The sequence below is a fragment of the Vulpes lagopus genome, chromosome 1, assembly GCF_018345385.1.
Source record: "Vulpes lagopus strain Blue_001 chromosome 1, ASM1834538v1, whole genome shotgun sequence".
Classification (NCBI taxonomy): domain Eukaryota; kingdom Metazoa; phylum Chordata; class Mammalia; order Carnivora; family Canidae; genus Vulpes; species Vulpes lagopus.
The window spans coordinates 24,382,115-24,395,638 of record NC_054824.1 but is presented as its reverse complement, the minus strand read 5'-3'; the positions used below and the strand labels follow the sequence as shown (position 1 = coordinate 24,395,638).

General features: G+C 39.5%; 1 protein-coding gene across 1 annotated transcript in view; it reads right to left on the bottom strand.

The window, feature by feature from the left end:
- Window positions 1-9,591: 9,591 nt before the first annotated feature.
- The window catches only part of RRAGD (Ras related GTP binding D), a 42,215-nt gene continuing 38,282 nt past the window's right edge, over window positions 9,592-13,524 (bottom strand). Inside the window, exon 7 of the mRNA XM_041768950.1 lies at window positions 9,592-12,509. Within this exon, the coding sequence (XP_041624884.1) occupies window positions 12,358-12,509 (152 nt within the window). The 3' untranslated portion in view covers window positions 9,592-12,357. The remainder of the gene's footprint in view (window positions 12,510-13,524) is intronic.

The window sequence follows — 13,524 nt, the reverse complement described above, 5'->3', positions numbered from 1 at the left end:
ATCAAATTGACGCAAGACAGATAAACAGGAGAAAATCAATTTTAATCGCAAATGTACAGGGAATCTAAAGAGACATGGAGACTCCAAAGACAGGTAAAATGAGGTCTATATGTCATCCTGAACTAGAGAGAAGGAGGTAGGGATCTGGGATTTCAGAGGGAAGGAATACAATTCACGGGCAATAAGGAGAACAGATGTTTGGTAATTAGATGTTTGCCCTGCCATACAGATGGGTCACTCAGATAAAATTTATGCCTTCCCTTTATCTGGGAAAGACCTCCAATTTAGATTCTTCTGTGTGGTTAAGGGAGGGGCAAAAGTTTCTCTTGAGCTCCCAGGGTCTTAAGTGCCTTCAGCTCAAAATAATCCATATGCCAGGGGCCCCTGGGTTGTTCAGTGGTTGAGCATCTGTCTTTGGCTCTCATAAATAAATAAATAAAAATGTTCTTTAAAAATTTATTCTGACACTTTAGTTAATGGGCACATATTAAAGTTTTTAAGCTTATCTCAAGAGCAAAGACCTCTAAGCCAATCGAAAGATTTCTCTCCGCAGAGACATTTATAGATAAAAGAGTATTTATTTAGAACCACAATGCAGCACCTGGGTACTTAGTTCTTTAAGCATCTGTCTGACTCTTGATCTCAGATCAGGTCTTGATCTCAAGGGTTGTGAGTTCAAGCCTCAGTTGGGTTCCATGCCTACTTAAAAACACACACACAAACTATAATCATTGACCTATACAGTTCCTCTTTTCCTTAGATAGAACAGAAGCCCTTTGAAGTGCAGATCCCCCACCCATCTTTATTTGCATCCAGGGAGCAGAGCCAGGACTATACTTTTTGAGCATCTCCTGTGTATGGGGCCCAGTATTGGGCACTTGACATACATCCAACTCATTTGTTCTTCAGAACAATACTGATAACAGCACAGATTATTTATACCCATTTTACTAGTGAAGACAGTTGAGGTCTCAGAGAAGTGAGCAATTTATTTTTTTGAAGATTTGGTGGGGAGTGTGCCTGGGTGGGTCAGTCAGTTAAGCATCTGACTCTCATCTCAGATCACAAGATTGAGCCCAGCTCTGCCCTCAGCTCAGAGTCTGCTGGGGATTCTCTCCCTCTCCCTCTGCCCCTCCCCTGCTCATGCACTTGCTCTCTCTCTCTCTCACTCTCTCTCTCAAATAAATACAATCTTTAAAAAAAAATTTTTTTTTTAATCTGTACACCTAAAATGGAGATCAAACTTATGACCCTGAGATCAAAAATCACATGCTTCACGATTGAGCCAGTCAGGTACCCCAAAACCATTTACTTTAATTCTCAGTTTTTTCCACTACAAGTTCTTATGCTTCTGACATTATTGCTTTATCGTATTGATGAAAACAATTTTTTCTAGAATTTTTTTTTAATTTTTTTATTTTACTTGAATACTTTGAAATCTTAAAGTTTCATTGTCTTATCAGAGGTTGCTTGTCTAGAAAGTGGAAGAATCCTGATTCAAGTCCAGGTCTTCTGACTCTGAAACCTGGATTGTTTTTGCTACACTAGCAAGGAATCATGCTATTTTGGGGAAAGTCAGGCCTTTTCCCCATTATTTGAAAATGGATATGCTTCTTAGAACCTCAGTGTTATTCACTTTAAGATATTTATCCTTCAGCATTTAAAGCTTTTCTTATATATATTTTTTTATTTGAGAGAGTGAGAGAACACACACACAAGTGTGAGCAGGGGTGGAGTGGTGGTTAGAGCCAGAGGGAGAGGGTGAGGGAGAATGAGAATCTTAAGCAGGTTCTATGCCCATCAAGAGCCTGATCTCAGAACTCTGAAAGCTGAAACCAAGAGTCCATGCTTAATTGAGGCACTCAAGAGCCCCAAACTTTTCTTATTTTTTAAAATGATTTTTCTTCTTGGTCATAAAGGTTTACATGATTGTTGTTCAGTATTTGGAATATGAACAAAATGCAAATCTCCCATAATCCTACTGCACAGAAATGGCCATGATCAACATTTTAGTGTATTTACCTTGAGCCTTTATTTATAAAGTATTAGTACTTTAACAGAGTTGAGCTTCCTTTGTATATAGTCCTTTTTATATTAAAAATATCTAATAAATAAAATCTTTTAAAAAGGGGGGGGGGTCGCTTGAGTGGCTCAGCAGATAAGCATCTGCCTTCAGCCCAGGGCATGATCCTGGGGTCCTGGGATCAAGTCCCACATCGGTCTCCCTGCATGGAGCCTGCTTCTCTCTCTGCCTATGTCTCTGCCTCTCTCTCTCTCTCTCTCTCTGTGTCTCTCATGAATAAATAAATAAAATCTTTAAAAAAATAAAAGTATCTGCCATCAGCTAACTGGATTACTTGTTTTGCAAGTAGCAGTACTATTATCACTTAGATTGATAGTGTAAATTGACTAATTTCACATCAGTGCCTTCCTAGAGTATACTTAAAAGTGAAAAAACACCTCAGAAAGTCATATATGGACTCTATTGTAGGTATTTTATTAATTACTTTGAATATTTTCTAATAGACACTTTTCAATTTTTCACTTAAAAGAAGACCCACCTGCCATGGTTTTCCTATTGTTTCACCCCCAGTATTTCCCCTTTAAAATAATTAATAAGAAAAGTGGGACTAATTATTCAATGGGGATGTAATTGTAGCTGGTATTAATATAAGGAGATGCTGGCCATTATCAGGGACCCAAGTTTAAACTCTGCTCACCTGAACAAAAATGTCAGCCAGGAAGGAACTTGTTTCCCGTGAGCCCAGCCTTACTGCACCGCAGGTCCAGCATCTACCCACCATCAGGTGGCAGGCTGACAGATCCAGGAGTGAAATGACCTCTTCATTTTATCCTCCTCAGTTTCTGATTTGCTCAAGACATATCTGACCTGCTAATTCTATGTTAACACTTTTCTAATACTGTGTTCTAGAAGAAAGTATTGTGAAGAGATCACATGTGAATTTATCTGAAACCCAGTAGAGTGCTTGTGAAACTAGTTTAGTAGGGCCCTTCCACCAAACGACTTGTAGTCCACTCGTTTTAAAAGTACCTCATTTTCCATTAATAAGCAAAGAAGCAATTTCTAAATACAGTGGTAAACAGTTGTTTGCAACTGCTTAAATCATTTTTATTGTCTTTTACTGTCTTTTTGGAGATCCAATCTGCAGCCGTAATTTTGATTTATCTGACACCTTACCCAAAATTACAGCTCTTGATATTAGAAATGAGGAAATAGAGGGGTGCTTAGGTTGTTCAGTCAGGTAAGTGTCTGAGACTCTTGATTTCTGCTCCATTCATGATCTCAGGGTCGTGAGATGGAGCCCCATAAGGGACTCTGTGCTCAGCAGGGAGACTGCTTGAGATTCTCTCCCTCTGCTTCTCCCTCTGTTCATGCGCATGCTCTCTCTCTAATATAAATAAATAAAATCTTTACAAAAAAAAAAAAGAAATGAAGAAAAAGAAACCTGCTTAGTATTGTGGTTTTGCTTCATTTGCAGGGACTGCGTTTGTTTTTGTGGTTTTTCACAGTAAAGTGCCTTTATTTATTTTCAATTATTTAAGTAATCTCTATACCCAACCTGGGGCTCAAACTCAATGACCCTAAGATCAAGAGTCACACGCTCTTCTGATTGAGCCAGTCAGGTGCCCCTCATAATAAAAGTGCTCTTAAAATTTAAAAAATTGCAATACTCATATTCCGTACTCCTTAGTTCTAACAGATTGATGAGTTGGTCAAGAGATATTTCATTTTCTAATCTTAGCTCTAAGGAAACACCTGCCACCAAGATAAAACTAGTTGTTCATGGGTGAAAGAACAGGTACCTCACGATGTGCCTGCAGCTGTGTCTTCTTCCTCCCTCCTCCTGGGTCCTTTCTTAATTATTTCTCCCAGCACTGTCCCTCTGCCTCTCTGTCTATGCCTTTTTTCTTTCAGGTCCCCTATCGGGCCATTGCCAATCCATCATCCTCTGAGCCTTTTTAGCCGCTTGCCAATTGAAGAAACTTGTTCACTTATGAACTAGCCTGAATAGCTTAAAAAACTGCTCCCTATCTTGAAAGCAGTTTCAGTTTCTATTTGTTGGGAAAATACAAAATGGCAAAAAAAATTACTTCGAGTTTAATACTTTTAAAGAAATTTGTATTTTCTTCATCACTATAGTATCCACAGTAGTACAAAAAAGTCATTGTTCATAAAGATGTGAAAACTTCTTTAGTCTACGGACAATGCTCAGTGCATACACAAATTACAGACCTTCCCGGAGAAATTATGCAGCCCCAAGGCATTTCAGTAATACTATTAACATCTTTAGAACAAACAACCTTATGCTCCTTCCCATTAAAATCCAGTCTACAAACTTTGAATGACAAGTCATCAACTTTTAAAAAGCAGTGCTGGACTTTCCTGTGGTTTATCCTTTTAGCACAAAATAACCAAAAGGCATGGGTATGCCATACTCCATCCACCTTCTAGCATCTTGTGAGAGATCAGCTGGGCCAGTCTGACTTCCCTGGAAGTTGAAGTTGGGTTTAGGTGCAGATGTTCTTAAAAGAAAATGTATGCTATATATATTCCAGAAGAGAAAGCAAAACTTTTCCCAAATACAATTTTTCAGAAAGGAGAGTTGCCTTATATTTTTGTCTTTACTTTGTCCTTTTTTTTTTTTTTTTAATTTATTTATTCATGAGAGACACAAAGAAAGGCAGAAACACAGGCAGAGGGAGAAGCAGGCTCCTTGCGGGGAAACTGATGTGGGACTTGATCCCAGGACTCCAGGAGAATACCCTGAGCCAATGGCAGACACTCAACCACTGAGCTACCCAGGTGCCCCTACTTTGTCTTCTTGAACAACGTACTCTTCAGAAAGAAAATAGGTCTTGAAAGGCTTTCAAGCAGTGGCAGTTTTCTAATAAGGGCCACCTAAAATTTAATGGCATACACATGGGGAATCCACATAGAAATGTAAACTCCAAAGACAGGCAAAATGAGGTCTGTATGTCATCCTGAACTAAGGAGAAGGAGGTAGGGACCTGGAATTTCAGAAGGAAGGAATGCACTGCACAGGGTGATAAGAAGTAAAGTAGATATTTGGTAATTAGGTGTTTGCCCTGCCATACTGATGGGTCACTCGGATAAAGTTTATCTCTGGTAATAATCCTTACTCTGTGAAAGACCCCCAATTTAGATTCTTCTGTGTGGTTACAGGAGGGGCCAAAGTTTCTCTTGAGGGTCTTGATTGCCTTCGGCTTAAACTTCACACCAGAGGCACCCATCTTGGGCCTGTATTAGCATGGAAGAACCAGGTCCTAATTGCTCTACTATAGTTGGGTATTCAGGGGAAGGGTCTTAATTTTGTTTTGTTTTTTTCTTTTTTAAGATTTTATTTATCTATTTGAGAGAGTGAGAGACCATGAGCAGGGGGGAGGGGCAGAGGAAGAAGGAGAAGCAGACTCCTCGCTGAGCAGGGAGCCCAATGTGAGGCTCTATCCCATTACCCTGGAATCATGACCTGAGCCAAAGGCAGATGCTTAACCGACTGAGCCACCCAGGCACCCCAGGCCTTAGGTTTTTTTTTTTAATTTTTATTTATTTATGATAGTCACACACACAGAGAGAGAGAGAGGCAGAGACACAGGCAGAGGGAGAAGCAGGCTCCATGCACCGGGAGCCCGACTTGGGACTCGATCCTGGATCTCCAGGATTGTGCCCTGGGCCAAAGGCAGGTGCCAAACCGCTGCGCCACCCAGGGATCCTGGCCTTAGGTTTTTTACACAGTTTTGGGAGACTAGAAAGATCCTCCTTGACCCAGCAGCAAGGGGCACGTTGAGTATACATTGAGGAAGCTGGGATGTCAAGACCCCAGGCAGGGAGACACTAGTTAATGCTCTCCTCCACACTGAGTGTAGCAGCTAGATCAACTCTCTTTCATGGGGAAGGGACTTGTCTACCTGCTTCTTGGAGTGTTCAAATACTACAAAAGGGCAAAACTTGTGGACTCTTGATACCAGATAAGACCAATGACATCTGAATTAACAAAGGTTCCATAGAATTTAGATACAAACTTATGAGTCCCTAAACTCCCAGTAAGGTTAATTGCTGGGGTGCCTGGGTGGCTCAGTCAGTTAAGCATCGGACTCTTGATTTGGGCTTTGATCTGGCCAATGGATTCATTCACTCCAGCAATGCTTCACAAATTACAGGTCATGACCCATTAGTGGATTGTGAAATCTTTTTTTAAAAAAGGAAATAAAGAAAATAATACTAGAATGCATTGCAGTAGAAGGAATAGTACTTTGTGATTTCTTTTTTAAGTAATAATTATAGGGTACCTGGCTAGCTCAAGCAATGGAACATGTGACTTTTGGTCTCAGGGTTGTGAGTTCAAGCCCCACCTGGGCATAGAGCTCACTTAAAGAAAATAAAAATGAAAATAAAAAATAAAAGTAATATTTATAAGGGGCACTTGGCTGGCTCAGTTGGTGGAACATGTGACTCTTGATCTCAGGGTTGTGAATTTGTGCCCCACATTGGGTGTAGAGGTTACTTAAAAATAAAATCTTTAAAAATAATTTAAAAAAACTTTAAAAAGTAATTTTTATAGGTGTGACTATGTGACAGTTTGCAGTGTGAGTTGTATTTTTTGTGACTCACAACAACAAAAAGTTTAAAATGGATTGCATGAAGAGTTAACTCCTACAGTTCTGTAAAGTACTTTATTTTCTATTACTAAAATCCTCGCATCTCTAGAATCTGCCTTTTAGCTGTTTTATTAAGCACACTGCTGGTATATAATAGGTGCCCTATCAGTCACTGATGAATGAAAAAAAATTATCATTTCCCTTAGAAAACAACTGACAAAGAAAGGAATCAAGATTCATGGTTCCATGGGGGTGCCTGGGTGGCTCAGTTGGTTAAGCCTCTGCCTTCTATTTGGGTCGTGACCCCAGGGTCCTGGTCAGCAGGGAGCCTGCTTCTCCCTCTCCTCCCCACTCATACTCTTGCTCTCTCACTCTCCCAAGTAAATAAAACCAGAAAAAAAAAAAAAAGACTCATGTTTCCTCTTATTTACCATACACTATAGGGGCATGCTGGTTCACCTCTGTTGAGAGATGAACCACAGCTAGAGAGGGAGGTAAGAACCAGGGAGACAGGTTCTTGCAAACTTTACTGAGGAGTTTGTTATCTATAATGGAGAGCTATGAGAGATGTTGAGCAAGGCAGTGATATGGTCAGAATGGTGGTGGTTTGGAAGGGTTACTCTGGGTCTTGTGTGGAGAATGGAGATGGATGGATGAGGTGGAATGATGTTAGTTAAGATGCTATTGAGATCCATAAAAAAGGAGATGGTGGTCTAAACCAGGGTAGTGGCAAAAGAGATGGAGAGAATTGATTGAATAGATGTTTATAAGGCTGAACTGAAAGAACTGGATGGTTGATTGGATGGAGTGAGCTGGAAGAGAGAGTTAAGAAGGAGGCCCACATTTCTGGCAGGGACTGCAGAAGCACAGTCACACCACCACAGAAGGAGATTTAGCAAGAAGGGAGTTCAATTTTGGACATTTTAGATTTCTTATAGAAGATTCCAGTAAAATTATGCTAATGGCAATTTTAAAGGTGGATCTGCAGCTCAAGGAGAGGTTAGGATTGAAATGTATCGGGGATCCCTGGGTGGCGCAGTGGTTTGGCGCCTGCCTTTGGCCCGGGGCGCGATCCTGGAGACCCGGGATCGAATCCCACATCGGGCTCCTGGTGCATGGAGCCTGCTTCTCCCTCTGCCTGGGTCTCTGCCTCTCTCTGTGACTATCATAAATAAATAAATTTAAAAAAAAAAAGGATTGAAATGTATCTTTTTGGGAGTGTCTGGGTGGCTCAGTTGGTTAACCCTCTGCTTTTGGCTCAGGTCATGATCTTGGGGTCCAGGGATAGAGCCCCTCATCAGGCTCCCTGCTCAGCAGGGAATCTGCTTCTCCCTCTCCTCCCCACTATTGCTCTGTTGCTATCTCTCTCTCTCAGATAAATAAAATCTTTTTAAAAATTTGAGTTTTAATCCAGATCATTTTTTTAATATAAATATGGTTGCATATAATAGAAGTGAAGTAAAAGGTTGAATATAGCTAAGATCAAAGACTAATTCTCTCTTTACTTTCTGATAATTTGATATACTTTTGCTTCTTAGAAAACTAAATGTCTGGAAAAGGTATTTAAATTCTCTTTTGATATTTAAACACTTTAATATTATTTTTCACATTCAAGTTATGTAATGAATTAGGAAGAAGGCATAATCTTGAGTGAAGCACATTAAAAGGCTGCTCTTACTGCTTCTCATGTGAGAAAAGGTATTTCTTTTAAAATTTCCCAACATTTTAGCCTTCATAATCCCAGGCAGCAGTAAATCCTAAACTTCAAGTCCCCCATTTTACTATCTGTAAAGAGAGGGCATTTAAAGGGACATGTGGTACAGCTGCTTAGAGCAGTATTGAGGGTGGACTCTCCAGCTAGACTCCCGGCTAGTTAGTTACGTGATCTTGACTGGGTTATTTTAACTCTCTACCCTCAGTTGCCTGATCTGTAAAATAGGAGTGATAATAGTATCCACCTCTTGTGTTTATGAAGATAACTTATGCAAAAGCACTTATGAGCCTGAAATAATGTGGGCACTCAATCATTATACAGCATTAGTAATTCTGTTAAAGACATTTTCTTTCTCCTAAACTCAACATCACTGAGTTAAAAATCTTAAAAACATATTATTTTAGACCAGATTTTCCAATCAGAAACAGAATTTCATATATAAGATATTTTTTATTCATCCATTCATCCGAGACACACAGAGAGAGGCAGAGACATAAGCAGAGGGAGAAGCAGGCTCCCTGCAGGGAGCCTGATGTGAGACTTGATCCCAGGACCCCAGGGTCACAACCTGAACCAAAGGCAGATGCTCAACCACTAGGCCACCCCAGTGCCCCTCATGCATGATACAACATCTAAAGCTAGTCTTCTCTGGGAACTCTAAGAATCTGTAAAAGTCATTACAGATTGGAATCCTACTAAGCAAGTCAGAATTGATAAGGTGGACTATTTGGAAAAGAATTTCCAGATGGCTAGGGATTAGGGGACAGAGCAGCAAGAATTAGTATCTGAGGTTTACTGAAAAAACAGTTCTATATTCTAAACAACCATGCTCCCATAAAAAATTTGGAGAGATAAGAGAGCTTAAACATATAATAAAAATAAAAGTGTAAATAGAGTGATTTATCCTCATTTCCATAAAATGAAAGCTGGTTAATCAGGACATTTTGCTAAAGGGACCCAGCAGGGCCAATGAAGCCATGATATTCACATGCAGTAAACAACCACAAACAGGAAGGATCATACTTACACCTCACCAAAGAGAATATTCTGGTCCGAGAATGATTAGTTACGAATATGCTTGAAATAAAACAAGGGCCTTACCAAATCATGAGCATGATACATGCTTTTAAATTGGCAGTTAACATCTTTGAAAGCAATGGTTTAACAATTATAAATGTACTGCTTAAAGTAAAACATAATATTGCGCTTGATTACAAATTACAACCAGTCTATAGAAGTTAAATGCATACCATACTTTAATAATCAAGACAGTTCAGCCGTTTTTCTGGAGTATGTCTCAAACAGAATTAGCATATAACCCGTATATAACAATATTGCTGTGTTTTTTAGTCCTTTTATGTTTAAGGGTCCAAAATATATTATGCTCACAAAATAACACTGTCTGTGAAGGCCAACCAGTTTTTTTTTTTTTTAATTTATATTCCTTCAAAAACACTCTACCCTGGTAATACACGCTAATTTACATAACTAAAAACAACCAAAGATGGTAATTCACAGTCTCACCTCCACATAGAAGTTCTAATTGACCCCACAGGTCAAGTTCTCAACCTTTGAAAATGAGTCAAAATGTTCCAGAGCAGTCACTGTAGCCATGTATTTGGGCTTTGTATTTATAGCATTAGATTTGAGACCTAAACATGGCCATACACATCGCAGTAAGCAAAGTTCCATATCAAAAATAAAATGCAAAAGGAATAGAAGAGATTTTATAATTCCAATAGCACAGACTTAAAAAAAAATTGAAAACTTAGACATAACTCCTACATCTGTCTTTAACTAAGAGGTCATTGCCATGCTTACAGGTTTGAGGCAGTAATCTATGTTATTAGTGTGTAATCAATCAAAGAGTGCACTTACTACCATGAACTCAGGTCCTATGCCATAGGATTATTTTTGCTTTTCCCCCAAAGAATCATTTGCTCCTGAAGTAATAGACTTTTAAGGCACATTTTACAAAAACCCATCATACACCCAGCTTAAAAATGGAAGCTCCTCCTGGTTACAATAATATGTATATGTATACCTAAGTATTGTGTGATTTACCAGATAGGCAAGTGTCTCTACCTTGAGGATAAAGTCACATTAGAAAATTGTTTATTTGCTTAATCAAAAAGAAAGATTGTGTAAAAAATATTAGAACATTAAATTTATAAGAATAACCCATATGTACCAAGCCTGTTGGCAAAGATCCAAAGAGCCAACAGGATATACAGGTCTAGAAATTAAGGAAAAGTCTCTTTTGGAACCCTGGGTTCCTACCCACCCAGGCTTCTGAGCAGGAATCATGAGGAAGGGAGTTGGGCGCCTTAATAATTCTGAGAAATTTCCTTCCAAAATGCACGGACCCTTGGGAGGACTCAAATCTTATACCTGAATCAACTACCATCTTGCATTGTAGTTAGCAGCCTCAAAAGAATAGGACTTGGGGAGGGAGGGAGAGAGGATGGAAGGAAGACACAGATAGAAGTAGGATAGTTTTAAGGTTAAGTCGCTTTAGGAACTTGGTACATTTTGCTAGGACCAGCTTCGATTTCCTTATGAGTCTTTGCTTAAAAATAAATACATACATAAAATTATTTTCTAACACTCTCAAGTATGCTTTAGGACACTGACCCTTGGGACAGACATAGAATTATCTACTAGGAATGGTTTGGGATGAGGGGAGATTTAGGAGTCCCTTAATATCCTGAAAGTCTAAAGTAAATTTAAGTGGAAGAATTTCACAGAAACAAACACATAGCTAACTGTAATGCCTCCTTTGGCCGTCCTCTTCCCGCCGATTGTTAGGGGTTTGCAGGATGGCTTTTCAGCTGTGCAGAGTGTGCTGCTGGCAAGCTGAGCTCTAGTTCAATCAGAAGGTGGGAACAAGCAGAGTCCACAAGGCACACTGTCATGGATGAGCAGGAGACTCAGTGGTGACAAATGTGCTCACCAGCATTATGCGCTTTGGGAGAGATCTGAGACATTCCCTGTGGTTATGATCCTAAATAAACATTTTAAATGTTGCACAACAGACCCATCTCACAGCGGCCAAACATACAAATTGTATATATATATTTTTAAACCTGTAGGTACCAATCACCTACATTTGGGAAACCACGTTACCTCTGATGTTACTTCAGCCTAAGTGGCAGGTACAGAAAAGCCTCCAGAAACCCTGAAATTCAGCAACATTCTTATTTCTCTCCAGTGATTGGCACCATTTTGGAAATCTGGTCCCGAAGATTCTAAAGAACAGTAATGCAGCAAAAAGGAATAACCTCTCTGTATAAAATGATTCTAGAGATGTGTGTTGAGGTAAAGAGCTTTGTAAAAACTGTTCAGTAGGGAAGTACTGCCACAGCTATAGAAATTTTTAGATAAGTTTGGTGCTAATATTATTCAACAAAACTCCCATTTATACCAGTTATAAACAGGAGACAGTTCTTATTGCTCCTGGAGCTTGCCGCCCCGATCTGTCTCAGCTCCACTGAAAAATGATTTTTCTCAACAATTAGTAGCAAAGATTCCCAAATTTGTAAAAAAAAAAAAAAAAATCATTGCCAGTGCATTGCTTTTTGATTTCTGATTGCCATATAGATCTGAACTACCCTACAGTATGCATGTCCTTGACACCAAGTACAGAAAAAAGCTTAGAAAAGTTGTCTTATCAAAGTTCAAAGAAAAAAAAAAAACATGAAAAAGAGCAAAATATATACAGTTCCTGGCAGTCCTCACATCGGAGTTTCTGACTACAGACCATAAAAGTTTACATTTGTGTAAGGAAATTACAGTAGATTTGACTTCGTTGTTAAAATACAAGTTTCGGCTTCAAAGTGCTCACTTTATTTAAAAAAGATCAAGAGGGTTGCAGGATTTTTTTTTTTTTTTTTTTTTACAACAAATACATCATGTGTCCCAATCTCCTTTTTCCTCTTCCGTTAGTGCAACACAGGGCAGCAGCCTCAAAAGGTCTGACTTGCAAAGATACTCGCGAAGCCTCACTACAGGAGCACGTTTGGGGTCCCATTGGGGGTGGCTCCTTTCTTCTTTTGCATCCGATTCTGAACCTTCCGTGATTTCACCATTTTCATTCTCACCTCAAAAACCTCATGGATGGCTTTCCGGAAACAATGAAAATTATAGTCAATAAGCCCTGGGGAAGAAAACAAAATAATTAGAAATGTCACACAGAAGTAATAATCTCCTCTTGTCATGTCATGCTATGGTCAGGACAAGCTACTAGAGCAGCCTCAACAGAAGGTCCACAGATTTCCCTCAAAGCTCTGCAGCTGGGCTTCAGGAATCGCATGCAAAGTTTCGTGAATGTCCACATTTTCCTAAGGAAAGGTTCCAGAGGAGAGACCACATTTTCAAAGATGTCTATGACCTGTAATATTGAAGAACCAACTGAAATGCACATTTTTTGACCTATTAGAATTCAAGATCTCTTTTTTTTTTAAGATTTTATTTATTTATTCATGAGAGACACAGAGAGAGAGGCAGAGACATGAGCAGAGGTAGAAGCAAGCTCCAAACATTATGTTTATACCACTCAATCCCAGGACCCCTGGATCACAACCTGAGCCAAAGGCGAGATGCCCAACCACTGAGCCACTCACGTGCCCCCAGAATTCAAGATTTCTTACAATTAAGACATATCTTCCATGAGATGTTTATTATTTTTCCTCAAAAGGGATTATTAAATTGACTGAGTGGTGGCCGACCCTGACTTGAAATGTGGCTAAGATCTCAAAGCTCCAATATTCATCATTCAACCAATCAATACTTACTGAAAATCTATTATATTTAAGCCATTGTCAGAAGCCCTGGGAAAAGCAAAGTCCCTGACCTTGGAGTGGTAGTAGTCACCTCAGGTCAATTCCAAGCTCAGAAGTTCAACGACCAATGACACTCACTCAATACTAAGTGAATTTTAAATGCAGAAATAGTAGGGGAGAATCTTCTGTTGTTTTCTGAAATTACTGGTACAGGAATGGAATAAAAGATAATCTCAGGGACACCTGGGTGGCTCAGTGGTTGAGCGTCTGCCTTTGGCCCAGGGCATGATCCCACAGTTCCAGGATAGAGTCCCGCATCGGGTTCCCTGCATGGAGCCTGCTTCTCCCTCTGCCTCTGTCTCTGCCTCTGTGTGTCTCTCATGAATCAAT